At 37.7% G+C, this 23,815-nt stretch overlaps 1 protein-coding gene across 1 annotated transcript in view; it reads right to left on the reverse strand.

The window, feature by feature from the left end:
• plpp4 (phospholipid phosphatase 4) overlaps nucleotides 1-23,815 on the reverse strand; it is a 64,695-nt gene that overhangs the window by 33,272 nt on the left and 7,608 nt on the right. Inside the window, exons 2-3 of the mRNA XM_032553787.1 lie at nucleotides 4,969-5,077; nucleotides 1,702-1,792 (exon numbers count right to left, since the gene is read on the reverse strand). Of these exons, the coding sequence (XP_032409678.1) occupies nucleotides 1,702-1,792; nucleotides 4,969-5,077 (200 nt within the window). The remainder of the gene's footprint in view (nucleotides 1-1,701; nucleotides 1,793-4,968; nucleotides 5,078-23,815) is intronic.

A 23,815-nucleotide genomic window follows, 5' to 3' on the forward strand; every position in this document is an offset into this window, starting at 1 on the left:
AGACGTGTGAATGATGGTTTTTAATGATGATCAGACCAAAATTAGTCCACAAGACCAGGCAGCACGACAGAGCGGAAGCCAGGGCTCAACATCGGTAGCAACTGGGACATAGAAGACGGAAACAAACACGCGCACACAGGACAGACGCCAAACTGAGACGACGACCTGACAAAGACACAGAGACACAGGTGACACTAAATACACAGGAGGTAATCAGGGAACGAGAAACACCTGGGAACTAATCAAGGGGAGACAGGACAACACGGAGACACAGAGACACAGAAAACTCGAAATAAACACAGAAAAACACAGATCCTGGCAAAAGGTTTTAAAATAAAGTTGTAGAATTGACAAATGAGTACAAACATGGAAAGACCACAAATTCTCCCCCACATAAACAGAATGATAATATCGCTGCATGCTCTGTGATATCACATTACGAGGATGAAAAACAGTGTTTTAACTTTATAATCATGATTAAAGCAAGCGCTCCGGAATCATCTTTGACTCATTCTCAGTGAGTAGTCTGGTGGGAAATATGACCCTCAGATGGCTCCATTATATTCTGACTCAGAGATAATTGCGTAATTAAGCGGCGTGACTTCTGGAACGATAAAAGATTATTAGACGACTTTTCAAAACATTTTTCTTTCTACCCCGAAGTAGAATACGGAGCGTGGCAGAAAGCAATGTGCCACACAATATATGCCCATATATCAAAAAAAAAAAAAAAAAGAGCATAAACTTACCAAGCATAATCTATTTAAACCTAATTATGTCCTGTAATCTTATTTGCGTTTCTGAAGTAGAGAGCCCTGGGGGATGCTTTCCAAAGCGATGCATTTGGAACTGCAATGTGAAAGCGTCTGACATGAAAAATTAATTTCTCTGTCAGTGTTTTAAAAATAAACAACTTTACACCAATCTGAACAATTAATTGAATATTTTTCTGACTCATAATAGAGACAGGTTCTTAATGCCATCCTCAGAACTGTCTGACATCCGTCATAAAATGCAGAATAGTTTTCCTTCCTTTAATTCTTTGTTCTCTTGAGTTCCACTGTTTTCTAAACTGGTTTGCAGAAATCCTTCTCTGCAGGCGGTGAGGGGCTCGTTAAATTCTCCACTGCAATGTAATCTCTGCTGCACTGAGCCACTCGCTTTCCACCTGATTCATCACTGTGTCTCTCTTTAATTGGATTTGTGTTAAACTTTCTTAATGGCTTGCAGCGCCGATGCCTTTTTCAGGCACTCGACCTCAAGGGAAAGTAGGAAAAAATGTGTGTGTGAAACCACTGGGTCCTGATAGAGAATGAAACAAGTTGCTTTAAATTAATAAGTAAATACATGATTAAGAACAATATTCATGGTGGCATATTAAGAGGCACAAGAGGTCATAGAGGTTAAAGATCAGTACCATTAAGCCTAATGAACTCCTTATATTTGGCTAAATTGCTTCAGGCAGAGGAAGAAAAAAGATATTGAGCTGAAAGAAATTCTAACAAAATTTGTTCATTGCCCAAGCATAAAAAATCGAATATAGCGTGGGCAGAAACTTTTTTATAATAAATATGCTGTTACTATTACAGGCCAAATCAGGAAATGCATTTAGGAAAAACATTTTCTTGTCATGCAATTGTCAAAAAGAAAAACATTTTCAGCACTTTAAATAGGAGAACTGAAGGGTAGATTTTCTCGCACCTAAACAAGCCTCCTTGATCTCCGTCTTGTCCGTTCTCTGAATTATCTTCACCACGAATATCACTGCCAGTGGGGTAAGGAAGGAAATTGCCTGTAAGGAAATAAGACACAGCAACAAAATGGTAATAATTACTGTGATATTAGAGTTCCAGGGGATCTGTTAAACACAAAAACACTCCTGCATTAACTTGTGACCTGAACCTGTCAAACTGAAAAGCCCAACAACTTATTTGATTGTCCACTGGGTCTTCCAACCAGTACTCAGAGAGTTTCTATCTAATTTGATCGGAGATTTGAGTTCTCTCTGCTCAGAGGTAATAACTGTTGCCACAGAATGTATTAATTAAATCCAGGATGAAATTGTTTTATATTTCTGCCCTAAGCAACAACTGATTTAGAGATAGGATTCTCCAAATCTTCATGGCTTTAACACAGAAACTACATTGTGTGGCGGAAATTACAAGCAAGTACAGCAACTATGATGAACGATGAAGTTTACATGTTTTCCTCATGTACATATAACTGGCTTTTGGAGGAAATGGGAGTAAAACACCCAGCTTACAGTGTCTACCTGTGATTTGTGTTGCAAGCTTTCTACCCTTTGCACCATTCTACCAACTTTTCCCCTCCAGGTAGCAAATGTACACCCAGGCACCCACTCAACACAACACACACACACACACACACACCCACGCAAATAATCCAAAGTTCCTCCTCCATCAGTATGGCTTGTCTACTTTGATGTCAGATGATGTCACTGTAGAAATATGCTGTTGTGGTATTATTATCAGTAGTAGTAGGAGGAGGTGAAGGAATCTTTTTGTGGAGAAAAACTGCCCTGACACATGCAGGCAACTATAGGTTATTATTTTATACCCTCCCTTTAACAGCCTCTTTAATTGGGTTGCTTCGACCTTTAGAGCGTATGAAAAAAAAAAATCCCATCATAGTAAATCTTTATTTGAAACTTGTAAAATACAGTCGGTGTTTATTTGAAACCATGTGACCTTATAGCTAAATGTAAGTTTAATAAATCCATTAGTGAAGCAGCAATTATCTAGTTGTTGTGAAATCTCATTAGTAATCCAGATGTTTCCAGTGGTAGAGATCATTATGTGTTTAGCAGAAATATTAGGATTTCTATATTCACAAATTGTTTACAATGTTTAAAAGCAACATAATGGCTAAAATATTCCTGCAGTGTTGCATATATACCAGATTTACGGGATTAAACAAAAAACCTCCTGCCACTTCTCACACTTGGAATATGCAGGAGTGACACTTGGAGCTGCCCTCCGGCTTCTACAGCATTCATTCTAATAAAGGTCACAGTGAGCCGTACTGTAGCATCATGTAAATCTTATTCATGCACTCGTAGCAACAGCTAGATAACTTCTCCAGACCTTCAGGGCTGCTGTCAGAGTGGAAGTACTAGAAAATGTCTGACAGAACAGATAATTTTCCCAGAAGACACGTAGCTGGGGGATAAGGGACTTTCTTTCAATTCCCGATTGATAGAAATGTCTTTCTCAAAGATTTATTGATACCCCAGCTAATAAAAACTGTCAATATTCCTTTAAGGCTCAAAGGGAAACAGAATAATAGAGCAGAGTTAAACCGTTTGCGTTGAGGCCCATTGAGCTCTCCAGATCAATTGTCAGCTTGCAGAATTTGGCATTCATGTTTCTTGACTGGCTTCCAGAACTATAAATGACTAATGCACTTTGAAATGCTTACAAAATTACCCATCAAGTCTATCTGGTAATTAGTCACTTTGAGCTCCACCAAACAGATTGTAATTATGCTTTGACCTCTTTACTCATGTGACACTGGTTGGTCTGGCAGAAACGCTTCCAAACATGGTAAAAACATGCAAATACTAGATTCTAACTGCTAAACATCCTTTTTTAATGTAGAACATATTTTATATACTAAGCTGTCATATGTCTGCTTGAAATGACTTCCTGTCACCGACTCCTCAGCAGTTTAAACACGTCATGTGAGTGATGAGTGAGGAGTTCAGGGATCGAAGAGCCAGTCCCTCAAATTCAAACAGTTCACAATGAAGTGAGATAAATAAGCAGTTGGATGGTTGTTTTAAATTATGTTGGTTTTAGTTTAGCACAATATCAGTTTAAATCCAGTGCAACCAGACAGTCCCTTCACAGGAGCTGAAATATCCAACATCACATTTAAATAGACATTTTGACTTGAATAGAGGCAGAAAACCTTTAGACTCCACAAAACTGAAAACACACAGCGTCTTGTTGCCTGTAGGCATTTTTGCCAGCTGTTACAAATTCACTTCACTGGGGAAAATGGAGTGTCTGACTGAAACTAAACATTTCATGCCACAATGTTTGGCAGAAAACTAGACTTGAGCACACAAAGAAGCTGGTGTAACAATTGGAAGTCTATCTTGTTTGTAAAACTCTGGGATGGGTTTTTATAAGCCTCATAAATTATAGCATTAATCAAAGCAGCAGTCAGGAGGCCACTGACGCCTTTGGAGGAGCTGCAGAGCTCTTCAGCTCAGGTGGAAGAATCTTTGAATGAAAATGGTCAAACTTGCCCAGAATCAAAATACTAACTTTTAGGCCTACAAACTGCTGGTTTCTGGAAAAATAACTCAGTGCACTACAATTCTTATTGCACTTTTGAACTACTGGATAAATGTTCTGTCTGTCTGTCTCTTAACACACCATTACAGTCATGAAACATGGCGGTGGCAGTGTCATGATGTGGGGATGATTTTCTCCAGCATGAGCAGTAACACTGGAGACAGAGATAAAGACAAGAAAATCCTGGAAAGCAAAACACTTGAAGATGCAACTGCATCTTTATCTGTGAAATGTGTCTGAATAAAAGATTGAAACTTTGAACCATCATGCATTTGACCTGCTGCCATTTTGAGTATTTACATTGAGATGTCAGACGGTCTGTCCTGTTCTTCAGGTGGTAGAAGACTGACTTTGTAATTGTCTCTATGTGTCTCTGAAGATCCCAGCCGCTGGGCCTGATCTGGGTTTTTAAAAACTCTAAAAATACTTTCATTACCAATTAAAAGAAAGATAACTGCCATGGGGATAGTTCCCTGACTGCATGTTGTAAACAAACACATAAACTCTTGAAATGAAAGTCACTCTCTGAGCACCAATGATAAATAGATGCTGAGTGTCATAATATCCAATCATCAAAACAATTATAGTTATATCTAAACATTCAGAGAAGGAATATTATTTCTTTTGAGATGTGTAATGTACTTACAAACATAACCCTTTTAGGAATGTGGTCTGACTCAACCAGAGGATTCCTGTAGAGCCAAAGCTCCTCCGGCTGGATAACTCTCTCAAAGGGCTCCAAGAACTCTGTAAACCTGCAAACAACACAGCAGAGTTTAGTTATTACCATGTAATGGTTTGGTTTTTAGCTTCTAAAACAAAGAAAGACCTTTCAGATATTATCTGTGCTCTGGTTGGATTCAGTACCACACAGAAAGGGTGTCTTATTTTATTTTAATTTTTACTTTTGTGCTATCCAAGAAAAAGCTCGGGATTTTACCTGACATCCCCTGCTGCCTTTTCCCACACTGGGTGTGAAAGAACAAATTAGTATTCTGCTGCTTTCTCCATCCCTCCGTCCCTCCGTGGCCTCTCGGTGGTCTGTCTGACACAACCTTGTTCTTTGTCATTTTAACAAGGTCTTTTGTCACTATCATCTAAAACAGTTCAATACCCTCCTCTCCTTTAAAAAGAGCTCCAAGACAACTCCAAGGGCTTTAAAAACAAAAGGCTTTGAATATGCTGAATATGGTGATCTAATGAGTTTTCTTCCTCAATAATGCAAACATCAGACAGCATGTTGATGAATGTGTGAATTTATTTCCTTTGTAGTTTCTTGGCAAGTTTAAAAGTCAGAAAATGTTCAAACATTTATGAATAAAAGGCAATTATTTATGGTATTTTTTTAAGAATCTAGCCTTTGACTATAGAAGCTGCCCTCCTTTTTTTGAAACACATCAATTAAAATAAACTAAAATTATAACAACTTACTCTTGTTGTGTGATCTTGAACTATGGGGAGATTTTGTGGTGTCTTCTAGTTTTTAAATGGAACTACCTGGTTACATCAGCATCAAGGTGTTTCTCAGTGGACAACAGTTTGACAAGGAGATGTTAAACTTTGCTGACTTTTCATACATAATAAACATATAAGCTGAAAATGCTTAAAATACCTGCAGACCACTCTGGACCACTCAGGTCTATTCTGCAAACCCAGAATCAGAACTGAACATGGAGACGCAGCTTTCAGTTTCGGTTTCACTAAAATGGATCAAACAACCAGAAAGCTGCAGAAATACTGAGTTCCTCTAAATCAAGGCTAAATACCCATTTAGAGCTGACTTTGATTAATAACCACTGGAGCCTGATAAAGAGTAGCCCACTATTCAGCATGTCATGTTTTCCCTTTCCTTGCTAATACAATGTAATGTTTTTAGATTGTTTGTTGTTTTATTTCCTCCTAATCGTGTAAAGCCCTTTGAATTGCCTTGTTGTATGCTATGCAGATAAAATTATCTTGCTTGCAGAAACTTTGTGCCTTCATTCTCCTTTGTTTCTTTCTTACAGATTTTACAATATTTCCAGATTTCTGATATGGAAATTAATACGACCATTACGAGTTACAAAAACCTTAACAAAGCTGAAAGCAAACATTTTGTAAATGTCTTTCAATATTTCATCACAAAGAGCACAATTCAAAAAAAGTGGAGGCAGCTGTAACTTTTTTCTTTTCAATAACTTCATTGTTACTAAATGTGATATTAAGCAAAGAGAAACTGGAATCAATAACTGAATAAATTCACAATTTATAAACAAAGCCAAACGGGATAAAATAGTTTGAAAGCACAGCCTTTTGATTTTTAAAACTGAATTTGTTTTTTATCATAACTTTCAATAATTCATATACGAAAGAAGAATATATGTAAAATTAATTTCAAAAGAAAAATGTTCAGAAGTGGTTTACCATACCAAAAACCAAAAAATGTCTAAAATACACGATAAGTTAAATGTTTAGTTAAATTAAAGTAGTTTTAATTTTATAAATAAATTATGTACATAAAAAATAACCAAAATATACAATACTCCAGCCTCAAGCTTAAGGACTAGCTGTGCAGGTCACTGTGAGGATAAACTGTGTGAGTTCAGCAGGAAGAGGGAATCGACTCCAGTTATCCCAAACTTCAACATGTCCGTCACCATTAACAGTTGCTCTCCTCTCAGTAAATCTAATCGTGTAAAACAAACAATTGGCTAAATAGGATGAATCTCCTTTAGTTCTCTCCAAAGTGATTGTTGTATAGAATTTCTTGTTTTTCCTCTTAGTATTTTTCACCCAATCGCAGAGCTGCTCTCGCTGTGAGAAGTCAGCTCGACATGAGACTGGAAATATGAATAGTTCTGCACATCCGGTTGTGAAAAAACTACTGGTTGGTCTGCTGATAGCTACATGTCAAGATGTTGCTACAAAGCCTTATGTTTCTGATTCAGCTCAGCTGTGTTGCATTCTCTGGAAGGACATGCATTAAATCCTATCCTGCTAACGACACGCCGCATGCTTCATGAAATTATCCAACTTTTTTCTGTCATCACTGTCATGTTCAGGCATCAGTGGTTGAAAGAGTTATTTTGGTCCCTGGGGACTAATGCAGGGAAACGGAGCGCAGACAGATAAAGTCAGCTCAGACCCCAACCTCAGCTTTCAGGTCATTACATGCAGCAATGATCCACCTGTCAGCCTGGAAGGCTTATCTCACATCCAGCCCACATCCTAATTAGTTTGAGACACACACTCCCCCAAGGTATCAGTAGCAGGCAGATCATTTTTACATGGCTGTTGTTGGACTGCATGGGGTGTACGAGTTTATTTATAATGTATATTGGTGCCATTTTATGTTATGTGATTGGAGCAGCAGAGACAGAGCAACGTCATCCAAAAATTGTATTTTACACAACTGGACGTATTTAAAAGTGCAAAACATGCAGAAAAATATTTCACATGTAGAAGGTTTCTCCATGTGTTACATATTATTACACATGATCATTTCTGCATGTGAAAAGTGGTGAAATGTTTCTCATGTGACAGTTTCCACATTTGAAAGTTAATCCCATGTAAAGTGTTTATTCACATGTTGAAATATTGTTTTGTTTCCCATGTAGTTGCCTGATAAAACTTTTCAAATGTGAAATGTGGGGAATTATTTGACATGTAGAAGATATTATCAAGTTATTACACTATAATTTTTACATGTCAAATCTGTCAGAAACAATTTTACAAGTGGAATATTTTCAATGTGTCTCACATTTTATTAAACCATAAAAAATTATCCAAAATAATTTCCACATGTAAAACCTGTGTTTACTACACAATGTAATGTCTATGTCCAACACCCACTTAGAAGAACACTTTACATGTAAAATGTTTTCCACATTTCTTTCAAATATTACTAATTGCACCTGTGAACACATGTGTTTACATGCTATTACACTATATTCTTGGCACATGACCTGTATATTTATATTTCTAAACAGTATACTGATGTTGACATTGGTAACATGGGTTAAACTATGTTACTTCATAAAAACTCGAGTTTTTGTGAGATGTTAAAAGCAGACACATAAGGCAGTTGTAGGAATGTTCGTTTTAAATTATATTCCCCTTTTGAAAGTTTTTGGAGAAATACATGTCGAGCAACAACAATCACAAGACAAAGTACGAATGTGAAATGAAAAATAAGTAGCCCATTTCATCAAAGTTCATGAAGAGGGTAGGTTTGTCCAGGAGTCGACGGTGGAGGTTAAAGTCTGTTATGAAGCGGGCGGCTGTGTTTTCTGGTAATTAACCTGTTGCGAGTTCAACGTCAGAATGAATGGATAAGCATTTGTGACAATTTACTGGGTGAATAAAAATGAGACTCTGATTGTTAAAGCGTTGACTAGAGAAGCACTAATTAAGTTCAGTCCAATGCATTATGTATGAGCTTCACAAGATATTCTAGGGGTTCCATTGAAATGTTTGGGTTTCACGATTTATAGCAGAGAGATTTTCCAAAACCACATTTTCAGAGTGTAGAACTGGATTTGAATGGATGTCACATTTAATTTTTACATGTAAGATATAAAATGACATAATATGAATGTGATTAAGCACAATAAATATGTATGTTTTATCCATAAAGAAATAAAACAGGAACAAATAACACTGAATATCTTTGTTTTTTTTAGTCCTTACAAAATATTTTCACCTTTTCATGGCTGATCACTCTAATAAAATAAAAATGAAAATCATTTTTGTCTAAAAGTCTTTTAATATTATGAATTATGTGTCACATTAGTGCCAACGTTGCTGTTAAAAGCCTTGTCTTTTTATTCCAGTCAAACCTTTGCAGAAATGATGATTTTCAGTTTGACTGAGGTCCAAGTGCTGTTGCTTAAATTAATCCAAAGCATCTTTTAAGATGCCAAAGTTAAAAATGTGTTTGTTAATACCTGGGTTTTTACTGAAATGAGGCTGAAAGGCAGACAGTAATGCATCAGTTGGAGAACAGAAGATTTATTTTGTTTGCATAATTAAAATGGGAAAAATGTTGATTGCAGTTCCATTAGTAGAGTCTGTAGAAGTAATAAGTTACACAGCATGTGTGTAAAACTTTCCTGCTGGGAAATAATTGTAATCATCCTAAAAAAGAGACAGACAGGAAGGAGCAGGCTGTGTTTTAGAAGCAGCAATTTACCCATTCAGAGCAACAACAATATGTAAAGTTTGCAGATGGAAGAGATCCTCGCTGGGGGCTTTATGGCTTTTGTTTATGATATATTTGTTATTAAATTTGTCCCTCTATGTGGTGTAAACAGAAAGCTGTGAAAGCCAGTGTTACCTTAAGCTGTATACCCAGAGGGGAGCACAACTGAACACAACAGAGCCGTGATAAAAGCTACTGCAGTGTGAAAATCCATCAGAGGGAGAATAGAAAAGGCTTTCCCTCAAAGGCAGGCTAATCAGCCGCGTTGAGTCCACCGTGTCGCCTACTGTTACTTCATGTTAACTCTATGTGAAACAGAGATGTGCTTTTCCTGGAATACATAAGGTTCTGTCAGTTCTACTTGTAATGATCTCTGGAAATGTTCCAACATCATCAGCCATTCCATGCTACAAACAAAATACTTACATATTTACTTTTTTAAGAGAAATTAACTGGATTAAGTCATATATTTCCTGAGAGATGAAGTGTGTTATGTTACAGAACATGCACTAAGTGATTACTATGGTGTACCACAGGGGTTAGTGTTGGGACCATTGCTTTTTAGCTAATTTATTAATGATTCAGCAGAATGTTGCTAATCAAGCGTAAGCTGCCAGGTGTATGCAGACGATGCAAAGGATGAGAAAAAAGCTGCACAAAAACTGAAAACTGTAATGTTCACAACTGGATTCCAATATATTTACATCTCGCTATACCCGAAACCATTTATCGCTGAATGTGATTAAAATATAATGTCCTCTATAATTAGTATAATCTTGACGTATCTGAGTGCAGTACCTTAAAAATCCACTGTTCTTATTTGTGTGGTGCAGTCAGTGAGATCTGATGAGTTGGTGGGAAATTTGAACAGCTGCTTTTCAATCCTTTTAATATTAGTGGGTTAACTCATTTATGACTAAAATTACAGACAACCTGAATTTATCTGTATTTATGGTTGCTAGGTTTTCAAAAAATATGATTCCAATAAAATGTTGGAACTTTGCAGGTAATTAGGTGGGAAAACATTATGATTGGTAAAACATTAAAAACAATCTGTAAGTTGCTCAGGAACCAAAGAAAATAACACGGCACAACTTCTTAGATTTTTCTGTCTGTCCTTTTCTGTGTTGAGGAATTATGGAAAATGTGCCATATTGCATTTGATAGCTACTGAGAAAAATAAGCCCTTCTATATTTGTTGCTAAATTTAGGATTTAAGCTTTAGAATAGGAGGATGATTCAGAACAAAGGATAAGAAAAACTGACATGCAGACTCTATGAAGGCAGTCAGACAATAAAGCATTTAAAGAAACAAATTGGTATTGGCATAACTTCATGCTCATAAACTTTGTATTTAAACAATGATTATCTGCAGGTTCAAAGACTATTCCAGCTCATTCTAACATCCCAATAAAGGCCTTCTGCAAAAAGTCAGACTTCTGACAGCCACTAACATTTTACTCTATAAACTGTTCATAAATCTAGAGCCCAGTTTAGATCAGGCCCACAGAAACATCTTGAACATGCTGGCAGCATTCAGAGCATCCTGACCAGCTGTGTTACAGTGTGATATAGAAACTGTCATGCCTCTGACCACAGATGCCTCCAGAGGATTGTGCGGTCTGCTGAGTGGATCCTCGGCAGCTCTCTGCCAGGCCTGCAGGACATTTCCACTTCCCTCTGCATCCATGAAGCCACCAGCATCATGGAGGACCGAAACCACCACTGTCACAAACTGTTTACCTCCCTCCCACCTGGAAAGGCTTTTCTGCAACATCAGGAGCTCAAATGCTAGACTGTGCAATAGCTTCTTGATGATTATGCTAAAGGTCAATAATTCCTTAATATCAATAAAATAAAGTACTACTTCTCATTGCAATTATTTCACGTATAACAAAGGAAACATCTTGTTAGGTGGAATAATCTGTCAGTAGAACTGGTACATTTTCATCAATATTAAGAAATTATTTATTTGCTTAAAGGTTCATAGTCAGCTAGTTTTGTCTCATTTTAAATGTACTAAGATATTTGCACTAGGAACTAGACTAAAAATACTTGTTCAGATTTTTGTATTCTGCAGTGTTGCAAATGAGAAATGTTGAGCTGCTCTCTCTTTGCTCCAGTAGATATTGCCCTGTAGTTATGGGATGTCATCATCTACCTTTTTCAGGAGATATTCAGGGAATTTGGTCCAGTCAAAGTTGATAGAATATGTGCATTCAGGGGTCCACATTTGGCAGCTGGGCTTCCTAAGAGCGTGTTGTGTCGGGGGAGAAGAGACCGTAACGGAGGTCTGACCATCTGCCAGATCTGGGACAGAACTCAAAAGGACTTTTCTGGCCAGAGCTAAGCGATTATTACTGACTTCCTCTGTCTGGTGACACCCGCATGTCAGCCTCTGCATGTTACAGGAGGTATTTAATCATACAGCAGGAAGCTATTGAGATTTAGAAGCTATTAGGAGCAGAGGTTGTGCTTCCCTGTGGGGAACACTGTTGTGAGTCTTCTGGGTAATTTAGCAATGGTAAACCCCCTTTCTGCCTTCATAAGCTATGAAATGAAGCTAGAGGATTGCCCTGTTTAATGCAACTCAAGGGTTGGTTGTTGTTGTTGAGAATAAAGTGAGTTTCTAGGAAACATGAAGAATGCTGTGAGGGGACAGAGCAGAAGAAGCTTACATGGCTTTTCCATTCCTGGCCAAGTCATTTCTCAGGGGTAATGGGACGCAGATTGGCTGGTCTGGAGTTGCCAAATGAGTAACACACTGCTGGAACGCAGCTTGAGTTGTCTGGGCTGAACTCTTGGAAATATCAAATAGAGGATAGCACAGATTGTGGGAGTGACTCTGAAAAATATTGATATTTTTAGAATATGTTTTAAAAATGCTCTTTTCCACTTCTTCCTCTGTGGTTCTGAGTAATTAATGATACACATCACAGGGAAGTATCCTGTGGAGAGCCATAAAGAAAACACAGCTTTCATGCTCTGAATTAAAGGCAGAGAATCAACTATAAAAGAGAAAAGCAACATCAAAATGTAGAGAGCCTCAGAAATTAAGAGCAAATTCATATTAATTCCTCAGAATTCCTTGAGTTTTCAACCATGTTCCAAATAATTTCTGCTATTAATTTAAAGCATTGATTTAAGGAGCTGTGAAGGATACATACTCAGGAGCTCCTCTGAGTAGTCAGTGGTTTATTCATTTTCCTAATCAGTAATGAAGTCAACTTTCGTCACTCCAGAGTTCCAGAGTTTGTGCATTTTACAAATCTGTGAAAATACAAATGATTTCAGCTCTTATTTATTAATCCTCCCATTCTTGTCCTAAAATGTGGTAGAACTGATTGTTCTGTCAGGTATGCAGGTTTTCCTCAGTACATTAGAATCTTTTTCCCACTTACAGTGTTCCCTGGGTATTTCTGGAGGTCAAAGTTGAGACTCTCCTGAAAACACTTGTAATAATTCAGACATCAAAATGAATGCTGTTCCTAAATTAGCTGCTATGCAAATTCCAGCCAATAGAGAATCAAGTAACATCACACTTACGTAGTTCAGCTTCACAAGCTCCATTATCTTTCAAATATTTTAGATTTTCTCCACAAAACAATTCATGAATACTGAACCACAAAAAGGCTGAGGTTCACTGTAATTAATTCAGAAGGTGAAGGTCATATATTATCTTTACTCATTACACAGAGAGTAACGAATTTAAAGAATTTAATCAATTCCAATAATTATAGCTTAAATCTGATGAAAATAGAGACACCAAGAGAATTATAATGTTATATTGCAAAAAAATTACATTGCAATAACAGTTATCTACTAGGCAACTATGGACAACTGTACCGTGACTTTACTGCCATGATCATCTTTTGACAGTTCAGTCTGAGCGTCATTGCTGATGGTGGCAGCAAGCATGTTAATGGGAAGTTGAGTGGAAGGAAAAACCTTAGTACCAAAAGGTGCACAGCTAAGAGGAATGATCTAAATATTGAGAAGATTGTGAAGCAAAGTTCTTTCAAAAGTTCTGTGGACATTCAGAGACAGAACAGCCAACAATACTGATGAACTTCATGAAACAACCTGAATTTCTTTTAACACCTGAACACAGGATGATCGTCTCCATGGTGAATTGATGCAGTTGCCATGACAAATAATTGACTGCATTATTAGTACAGTACATAATTTTCAGTATGCTGGCATTTCTGTAAAAAACATTATGAATTTTGGATTTTCATCATCTGCAAGCTGAGACTGAAACTCAGATGTTTTTGATAACAGTTGCATCAGACATGCCACTGTTTGTTAAACTCCCACAACTTTACACTCAACTCTCCACAGGCAGAATCAAAACACAGCAGCTCAGATTTAGCTTCAGTTTCAGTTTCTCTCTCCCCACAAGCAGAAATTCAATCCTGCGTCTGCTTTTCCAGCAGAATCAGATATCAGCTCCTCAGGCATGGCTGGATTAGAATGAAGACTTCTGGGTATGGATGGTTTAATAAAACACCATGCAGACGGATTACTGCGGAGGGAGGCGGGTCACAGTGAAGCGAGAGTGGATCTGACTGACAAACCAAGGAGATGATCAAGATTTAATTATGCTTCTTTATGTCACCATTAGTGGACCCGAGCTCAGCGCTGCTGTCTGGAAGACTAACGCCAGCCAATATGTGCTGCTGATTTAACAGGAGCTGGGGGATAATTGCACTTTTTAAGATCAGAAGTTTCAATCAAGCTGTAAGCAATACACCAAAGAGCTTCCTATTGGATTAAAGGAAACTAACACAATTACATTTACAGCTGCTTTACTTTTGTGCAGAGAAAAGAGCAGACAGCTGGCAAACCAGAGGAAACAGGCTGCAGAGCATGAAGGTGATTTTATTCAACCACTGAAATAAACGCGTTTAAAGATCAGTGGCAGCGACTGTAGGAATGGAGCTGTGAATGAGCCCTTCTGTCTGCCACACCAAACTACTAAATACACACACACACACACACACACACGCCCACACACACTACACTGGTTGGTTTCAACTTATTAGAATAATTAGGAACTAAAACAAACATTGATCTGTGGTTACTGGTAGCAGGTCTACATGAATGAATAAAATGATTTTAGAAACACTTTTTAGATAACTCAGAATCTATTTTTTTGTTTTTAAATTTAATATTCTCCTCTAAGATGAGCCAGCAGATTTGTTGTGCTTTTCACATTTCTGTTAATCTGTGACTGTAATGGTGAGAAAATGTTGAAAATGAAGTTTTTGTGTTTTTAATAAAAGATTAAATAATAAATAAATTGTCCAGTGGAGACCTGAACATTCTGGACAGGTGAGATTATGAACTAGGGATTATCAGATGAAGTTATACTCCTTAAAAACTCAGGAACAGATTTTTATATCAAGATAAACCCAACATTTCAAATCAGAGGGAGACTTCAGCATCATAATGTATTTTTCTACACTGCTTCCACTATTCATATTGATCTTATTTTATCTTTATTCTATTGACATTTACAATCTGTTTGGTAAGCTTGTCCTGACCTACATGGGCAGCAACACACACAGTTCATAAAAAAGTCATAAGCAACAATAACAGTGCATTGTAGCTAATAACAGTTAGCATGGTTAAGAACAGAAGATGTCAGTAGCTGATTTCTGTTGACTGGACATCCAGAAAAGCAACAGAAAACTTTTCAGTTAGCTTCTGTTAAAAATACTTGAATACTCGAAACAACATTTCTCTTATTGGTCTCTGTTGGTTATTTCCTGGGAGCTGCTGATGTGCAAAGAAAAAACAAGTCGACTCTAAACAGAAAAGTTTAAAATGTACAGATTTGGGTTCATGGATTTAGTTGATATTTCAGGTTAGGTCTTGGGTTACAGTTAGGTTTTCAGGTTAAAGACTGGGACTGGAAGTGAACGACTGGATGTCTGAAACCAGAAACTTTTTTTCTCTGAAGTCAGATAACTTTTTATTATTATTATTATAATTTCTCAATTCCAAGTTGGTGAAATCCATCAAAACTTCCTTTGGGTTCATACAACCAAACCTGAGTACAGATTCAATATGGCTGCTTTTACAGAGTGGAAAATACATTGTTAGCATATTGTATTGCTAACAGTAGCTAGCCTCATTGCTGACGTCCACAATTAGCAAAACTCAATGATTTGCAGACTTTCATCCAGAATGCCACCTACTCAACATCATTGCTGTCTTCCTGATTAATGCATCACTGCATTAATCGCAGTAAATAAAAACACATACATACATAACTCCCAACCAGGAGGCTTCTCATTGTTTTGCATGAACAGTAGAAGCCATATTCTTTGTGTCTGTGTTTGTGTTGGCTGCTCCAGTCAGGCTATCGGCTGAACGTGTCGGGCATGCAGAGCATCGGTCCTGTCAGAGGAGGGAACCGGCATCGATGCTGAGTGACACTCAGCAAGCTCCCTGGTGGTTTCCCTTCTCCAGACGGTTAGCAGGGAAAGGAGGGGGAAGAGGAAATACTACTTCACTTGTCACAAAAACCCAGTTGGGGATAAATTGGAAATACAGAATCTTTCTCTATGATAACTACCTGAATGAAAGAGAGAGCTCAATAAAAACCCACAGCATAATGAGACTCCACAGGGACGGAGATACGGCTGGGCACAGTTTTTTATCAGGAAGATTGCTCCAGAGACGTTAGCGTATTGGAAAGGTCAAAGGTCTCTTCATGAGACACATGTCAAGTAAGGCAGCAGTCTGAAGCAGACGGGCCGGGGATGGATTTCAGAAGAGAGCATGCTGGGAGAGAAACGGCAGCAGGAAGTAAAGGAACCAGATGTTTTTCCTGGAGGCAGATGTTCAGTCTCTGCAGGTCCAAAGCTGATATTCATGCTCATGCTGGGCAGCTGCATCAACTTTAAAAGGTCCAATTGTTTCAGCTCATTAGATTTGTTGAGCTTCCCTTGTTTCCTAATGACAATTACCAACCTTGTTTTGCCTCCACAGTCACACACCGGAGAACATAAACAGGGTTTTTTGATGAACTCAGATTTTTCTACTGTTTCTCATAATATAAGAAAATAATATATTCAGAAACAGAGATGTTTGTTTAAAGGTACAAATAATTAATACGTTATTTATGAATAAATTAAGTCCATCTGGTTCAGAAATGTCCAAATCCTTTTGTCAGAGAATTAGGCTGCAGTGAAAGTCAATCCTGTAAGGTACAATAAAGATGAGATAAAAGTTTAACTGTTTCTCCCCAATTTTACATTTGGTATAGTCAAAGCTCAGATTAGATGAAGAACATCTGCAGATATCGATTTTCAACTTTCACCTCAGATTCTTATAGTGATTTAGGACTGAACTTTGACTAGGCCACACCAATGCATGACTAAGCATTAATTTAAACCCAACTCAAAAATACTTTTAGTCCCAAACGGAGACTAAATGTAATTTATCATCAAAGTTTCTTCAGAGTTATTTATATGCTGATGACTGTAGGTAGGAAGAGTCTCCTGTAGCAGTCTGTATTTCAGCGGCTCTGAAGGAGCTTCTGTGTGAAGACACTGTTGCTGTATAACAGTCTCATGAAGAAGAAACTCGTTGTTTATAATAGTCTTTATTTGATGAATAATTCTTTTTTAATAATCTCCAGAGTCTGTAGAGCAGAGCCAGAACAGAAGCAGACTGTTTCTCATCCACTCTACAGATTTATAGAAGATCTGCAGCATCTTGCTGCAAACACTAAAGAAAAGTTTTCTCTGTCCTCTGGATTGTTTCTCCACTGCCTCCATTACTTCAGAGGCTCTTAAAACCTACAATCTCCTTTGTTTTGTTCACATTGAACATAAGATGATTGTTTCTGCTCCATACCATAAAGCTTGGTTAAACTTAATTAAAGCTGAGGAGTTTTAATTAAGAACATTACTTTAAGGCTGCTGTTTATAGAAACTCATAAACAATCTCAGGCATATGAGGTAATTAATTCACTGGCATCTGAAGTCGCATGGAGGTTAAGAAATATGTGCTCAGCTTAGACAAACAGAACAATATCGACAGAAAGTGCCAATAAAACCTGCTGCCTTTATTGGCACTCCTGGTAAAGTTTTTATATTTAGAGACATTAATCTCAATATTTAAAATGTTTCCTCAATGTGAGAACATTAAGTGTGGAAGAAAGCATATCAATAATAATTTGTTTTTAAGACAATTAAGTGGTACTCTTGCTGTTAGGAGTTGGTAAAAACTCAATTTTGCAAAGATGCAACACTCAGTCTGCACCAGAGACATTTTACAAGGTTAGACTTTTCTTTGACTATTCCTCTTTATACAGTCTAGACTGACCAGAGTCCTGGATCCGGTCTGGAACCAGGGCTGGGTCCATGTCTGGAACCAGCAGGTTTTCTACAACATGAAGGTCTGAATGGAGGACGGGTCATTTACTGAATCACCCCTGTGTTGATTTGGCCAGAAGTTTTGAGTCATTATCCTGCTGAAAGACTCAATTCACTTTTTGATTCCTTGACCAAGAGCGAGTCAAGAGAAACAGGCCCACAGCATCACAGCTCCTCCACCATACTCCACACTGGACATGATATACCTCTGTGCTGTTATCGTTTGTTTTAAATCAGACCCACCTGGAAGGTTGAGTGGTAGAAACCTCAATCTTACTCCTATGTGATCAAACTAAATGGGTCCAGTCCAAGTTTCACAGCAAAATACAAATGTTAACAGAAAAAAATCCCTGTTCCAGAGTTGGTGATCCCAAGATGTTGATTTTTGCTGCAGTTCTCCGTCAGACTGCCTGCAGTGTTGTTTTTGTTAGTTTTTTTATTTATTTTTTCTCTTTCTTACTGAGCCCAACATGGGACTTGGTGAAGAACAAAGAAAAATGGGATTATTTCGCAAAATAACTTGGAATATTTTAAATATGTTTTTAGAATCTTGTAAAATGTAAGTCAGGATAGTTATTTATTCCTCCATGTCTGTTTTGGTCGGCAGTACTTTCTCACTTTGGCAAAATAAACTTTTATTTTTAGCTTTACACTTATTTAAAACATTTCAAATCATTGTTCAGGCACTGCATATGAGTTGAAGATATTTTTGTAACTTTTCTGATGAGATTAAATACATCGGCCTCATTTGCATGTTGTAATATTTTTTAAATATTATATTGAGAACTGGGTGTCATCGTCATTGTTTAGCAGTTTTAATACCACATGGAAAAAGGAAGACGTAAATTAATATGTAAAAGTTCCTTAAAATAAAATACAAAAAAATACAAAAAACTGACCATTCTCTGCAAGTATTGTATCAAGTATTGTTAAGGGTGACAATAATTTTGCCACAATAGTATCTAATAATATATGTATATAATATCATAGTATATAATAGTACAATAGTATATAACAATAATAGTATCTGTAAAAAAATATTATTTCTCAACATAAAACCTGTTTCCCTTAATGGGTAAATCAGCTCAGATTAAAAAGTGTGTTTTCAATTTATTAGCTAATAAATGCTAATAAATTGGGCTTTTCCTCATTATGTTCACATGGGCTGACATCAGAACTGTATGTTAAGCGCAACAGAAAAATCAATGCTAAGAGAATGGAGGAAACAAAGAATTAAAGACAGAAACGTTATTGTCTGCCACAGATTGGGCCCCTGCTGGGACTGGAGGCTGACTGTTGTCGCTGCACTCGCTCTCATTGCTCCTCCTGGCAGACGTCAAAGCTGACAGCAAACAGAGACAGATTTCAGTTCTGATTCAAAGTGACGCACACATCCCCTCAGAACATCCGCCGAGCATTAAAGCCGCTTCACAGCAGCATCACGACCTGAAGTTTACAACACAAGCAGTCGCGCTTTTTCCTCTCTCTGTAAATTTGCATTTAAGAACAACAAATCTGGACTTTTACAGATCTGTAATCACTTCACACACAGCTGTTGAAGTTCTGCTGAACGCTTTCTCACAGTAACTCTCACTCTTCCTGCCTCAGGCTTGAATTCATTAGACTTTTTCCTCCTGGGTTTCTCTTTTTGTTTTCTGGCCTGCCACTCACTGCAGAGTTTTATCATCATTCCAACTTTTTCTCCACCTCTGAAGAAATAGATCAATTTTTTCCAGTGTCTCAAGGTTTGTACTTTTAAAGCCTGCTGTCACATGTAAAAAAAAATAAAATTGCCTTTTCTAGTTTTGATTTCAACATCTGCTTGCATGACTGAACAATACATTTTGAATTCATACAAGAGTTGTGGGATAGATCCTGTTTTCTTGTCTTTTCGTTGTGAATGAAGACCTTGTTTTAAACAACAAAACACAATAAATCTGATCCTTTCTGTGTATCTGGTTCTCACCTCAAGTTCCTGTTTGGTCTCTAACAATTACAATAAAATCAACTTAAACCCATCTCCTTCCCCTGATTAATGAGTTTTGGAGAGTTTATAAAGGTTGGTCTAAAAGCCTCTGATAGTTCAGAGAAACTATCAGGTTTTCCTGGGGCTGACTCTTTCTTAATTATCTGCAGGCCACTTAATTAGAGGGATAATTGAACTTGTATCCACTAATAAAGGAAAGTAATGCAAGATATTCTAAAGAGAAGGATTAGATTAATTATTTGTGTTACCTACTATTGCGTCATTATGTTTGCTTTGCAAAAGGACTAAAAGGCAATCATTATGTTATGTTTTGTTCATCCATTGTCTTCCTCTTATTAATCTCAGCTGCTGGGGGTTACAGTTAACAGTGGATTCACTTATTCACTGATTTTCTTTGTAAAACAGATCAAAAATATTCAACAGTAAATGATGCTAGGAAGCTGAAATACAATCCAGGAGGGTTATTCAATTTCCTTGCTGCTGATTGGCAGAGAAAAGAAAGATGGTGGATGTTAGCTTCTGCGTATGGATACTTGTTCTGGTATTTCTGGTGTTTGAACTATTAAAGTAAACAGCTGTTAGCAGTTTAATAGCAAGGAACTCTAGTAATTTTACATTTTAGCTATTGGCCATGAATCCACACACAGCATGACTTGCAGTGGGAGAGAAGGATTTGACCCCTAATTAGTGCTTGGTCACCCAGAAAACACATATATCTTTCACATCATTTGCAGTAAGTGATCTGCAAAAGGACTACAACATATTAAGTGCTGTAAAAAATATCCATGAAAGAATCATATTAGATTTCAGACTTCATACAGTAAACTGTACCACATCTGAAGCTGTTGACTCTTCAAGCCTCTCAGTGCGGCGACAGGACTGAGCAGAGACTCTGTCCTGTCAAACATCTGAGCCAAAGTAAGAAATTACATCAATTTTTAAATGAATCTACTTTCAGATTTTCTCTTAAGAGCTATTTAAGCATCTGAAGTTGAACCCTAACCATTCTAACATTTTCTTTAATTTACACTTCGGCTAAGTGATGTTAGCGTGCGACTTCTCTTGTCCTCACCAGCTGAAGGGAGCATGATTTGAAATCTAACTGGGTAAATATGTAAACTCATAGCACATCCAGGAAATGTTGTATCTGCTTCAGGATCTCACACAAAGAAAAGAAACATTTCCTGATTAAACTCCTGAAACATCTCATCATAAAACCTGAGAACCTTTCACTCTGGTCAATTAATGAACTGCGCCTTTGTTACATCAAATAGCTATTTTAAATTGTTATTTAATGGACGAACGGATGGATTTTTAACAAAGTGTCAGTTCTGATTAGCATCTGTACGTGCTGATTGTCTGCTTTGTGTGTAAATATCAGCAGATCCATCATCAGGCTGATTAGTGAGTTTCCTGCTGTGAAAAGTCAAAATGACAAAAGGTGAACAAAAATTCTTCATTGTGTCAAACGTGTTGAGTCTCTAATCAGCCTGTGGAAAGTGGAACGGTGCCTGTGTTAAGCCAATGAGAGCAGCGGAAGCAGTGAGCTTCTCTTACATGCTGCAGTCAAGGACAATTCAATCAAGCAGTCCCTCACTGCGTCTTCCAGATGAGCTCTAATCACAGTTCTGTAATTAGTGTTTGGGAAAGCACGCATCTGTGTGATATTAAAACGTTTGCAGATTGAAAGAGCAGAGTGTTGAAGGCCAAGCTCTACAAATCACTTCCGTTAAAATTGGAAAAAGTCGCCCAGGACACCAGGCAGGAAAACAGCCTAACCTGAGCCACTATGAAACCTTTCTACCTTTAGCGATAATATTTGTTGAGTTCACCTTGTAGTGTCAGGCAGTGAGCTCTCACCCTGCGGTACACCGACTTCAGAGAAACCGCCACGGAGCGGTCTGACAGCAGAACCCGGCCCCTGAGGGACACAGGGAGGGAGATGAAGGCTTTTCCTCTGGGACAAGGACCTGCTTGCTATATATTTAGAGGAGGCTGAAAATGTTCGAGGTGTGTGTGGGCGTGTGTGTGGGTGTGTTCAGCAGAGTGTCATTCATTTCCTCAACCCCTCATCGGTTTTTGTGTGGGAAGCTCCAAATGGCAGCAATGGAATAAATCTCAGGAAATACCTCAGGCTGAGACCAATAACCAATACAGGTTCATTATCAGAGGCGTGGGCATGTGTGTGTGTGTGGGTGTGTGTGTATGTGTGTGCGTGCATTTGTTTCTAATACCTTGTGGAGACCATTTTCCTGACACATATTACTTTGTGGGGACCCACTGCTCCTTGTGGGGACCGAAGCCTTGTGGGGACCGAAGCCTGGTCCCCACAAGGGGAAACGTTGTTTTTGGGTCAGGGGTCAGATTTAGGACTAAGGTGTGAATTGAGTTTTGGTTAGGGTTAGGTATGTAATGGATAGGGTTAGGATAAGGGTAAAGTTTAGACTGTAGAAATGAATGGAAGTTAATGGAAAGTCCCAGCAAAGATAGCCGCGCAAACATGTGTGCGGGGCTGGGCGTGTGTGTTGGTTTGGGGCGGGGCGGGGAGGGGAGGGCATTTTCTGCCTCTGAATTTTATTTCCATGTTCAGCTGCTGGTAGCTTGTGTTTCTGTCTAACATGTGAAAATGTCCAGCCTATGAATAATGAATCGTTTTGTGGTCAGTTTGATTATTAGAACAGGATTGCATTATTTTCTGTTTTGAAGTAAAATCTAATTCTTCTCTCTTTTTTGTTTGTTTCTAATTGACAGCAACATTGTCTGAATTACTTCTTTCTGAGAACATGCTGACAGAGTCCTTTGATCCTGGATGGATTGTTTTCTTTAAAAGCCATTTCCTGTTTCATATATTTAGTCCCTTCAGTTTTCTCCTCTTTCCTTTCACTGCTGAGCTTCTGAGTCCTTCAACAGTTGTTTACTCTAAAACTGCAGAAAAAGCAGTAACCCTCTCTATAACCCTCCATACACACACACACACACACACACACCCACACACACACCCCCCCACACACACACACACACAGAGAGCGCTTGTCTTCTGAGCTGACACAGACCATATTCTTCAAAACAAATGATTTCTACATGATAATGACTGATTTCACTGTCATGTGGAATGGATTATCTCCACAGGTTCAATCTACTTTTTTTTTACTTGGTATAGATATAGACATAGAAATATAGATGTAGATGTAAATGCATTTCATTGCTTTTCTCACAAACTGTTATTTGCGAACATGGTATATCTACATCTATTGATTAAAAATATGGTTCCAAACATTTTTGTTTGTTTTTTAAAACCTTTCTGTGTTAAATCGTGTAATGGCCTTAACAGATGAATTTGTAAAAAGGTTTTTCATGTACATGTCTTAAGGCCCCAAAACAATAAATACATTACAACCCAACATATTCACAGTTTGGAATATGTTACTTCAAATTATTTTAAGAAAGTTTTTATAAAGCATAACTATATATTTTTAAACCTGCAGAGTGCAGTGATGACTGACGATGGTGACAGGAAGCAGCCAATCCAGTGGAGATATTTTTTTCCCTTTTAGCATTGGCTAAAATAAGAAAATAATTGGCTGAAATAAGAAAAATTGCATATTTTAGCTTCTAATGCTAACTGTTTCCACTGTGTGTATTGATTCATTTCAAAATATATTTGTATTTGAACTATTAAAATAGAAACTTATAAGCGCTTTTAAAGAGGATCTAAAGACACTGGAGGTTCACTGTCTGTAAGTATAAAAGCATGTTGCCTCCTTATTGGGTGGTACAACATGCAATGGCACTGAAGGCATTCTGTTTTATTACATTATAAATGTCTGCATTAGGATAACAGAGAGCGGCTGTGTAATGTAATGCATATGGAGCAATAAAGAGATGATGAGGTTGGATAAATGACTGCAAGGACAGCAAGCCGTAATGAGCCGATCAA

Source organism: Xiphophorus hellerii, chromosome 22 (genome assembly GCF_003331165.1).
Source record: "Xiphophorus hellerii strain 12219 chromosome 22, Xiphophorus_hellerii-4.1, whole genome shotgun sequence".
NCBI classification, from domain to species: Eukaryota; Metazoa; Chordata; class Actinopteri; order Cyprinodontiformes; family Poeciliidae; genus Xiphophorus; species Xiphophorus hellerii.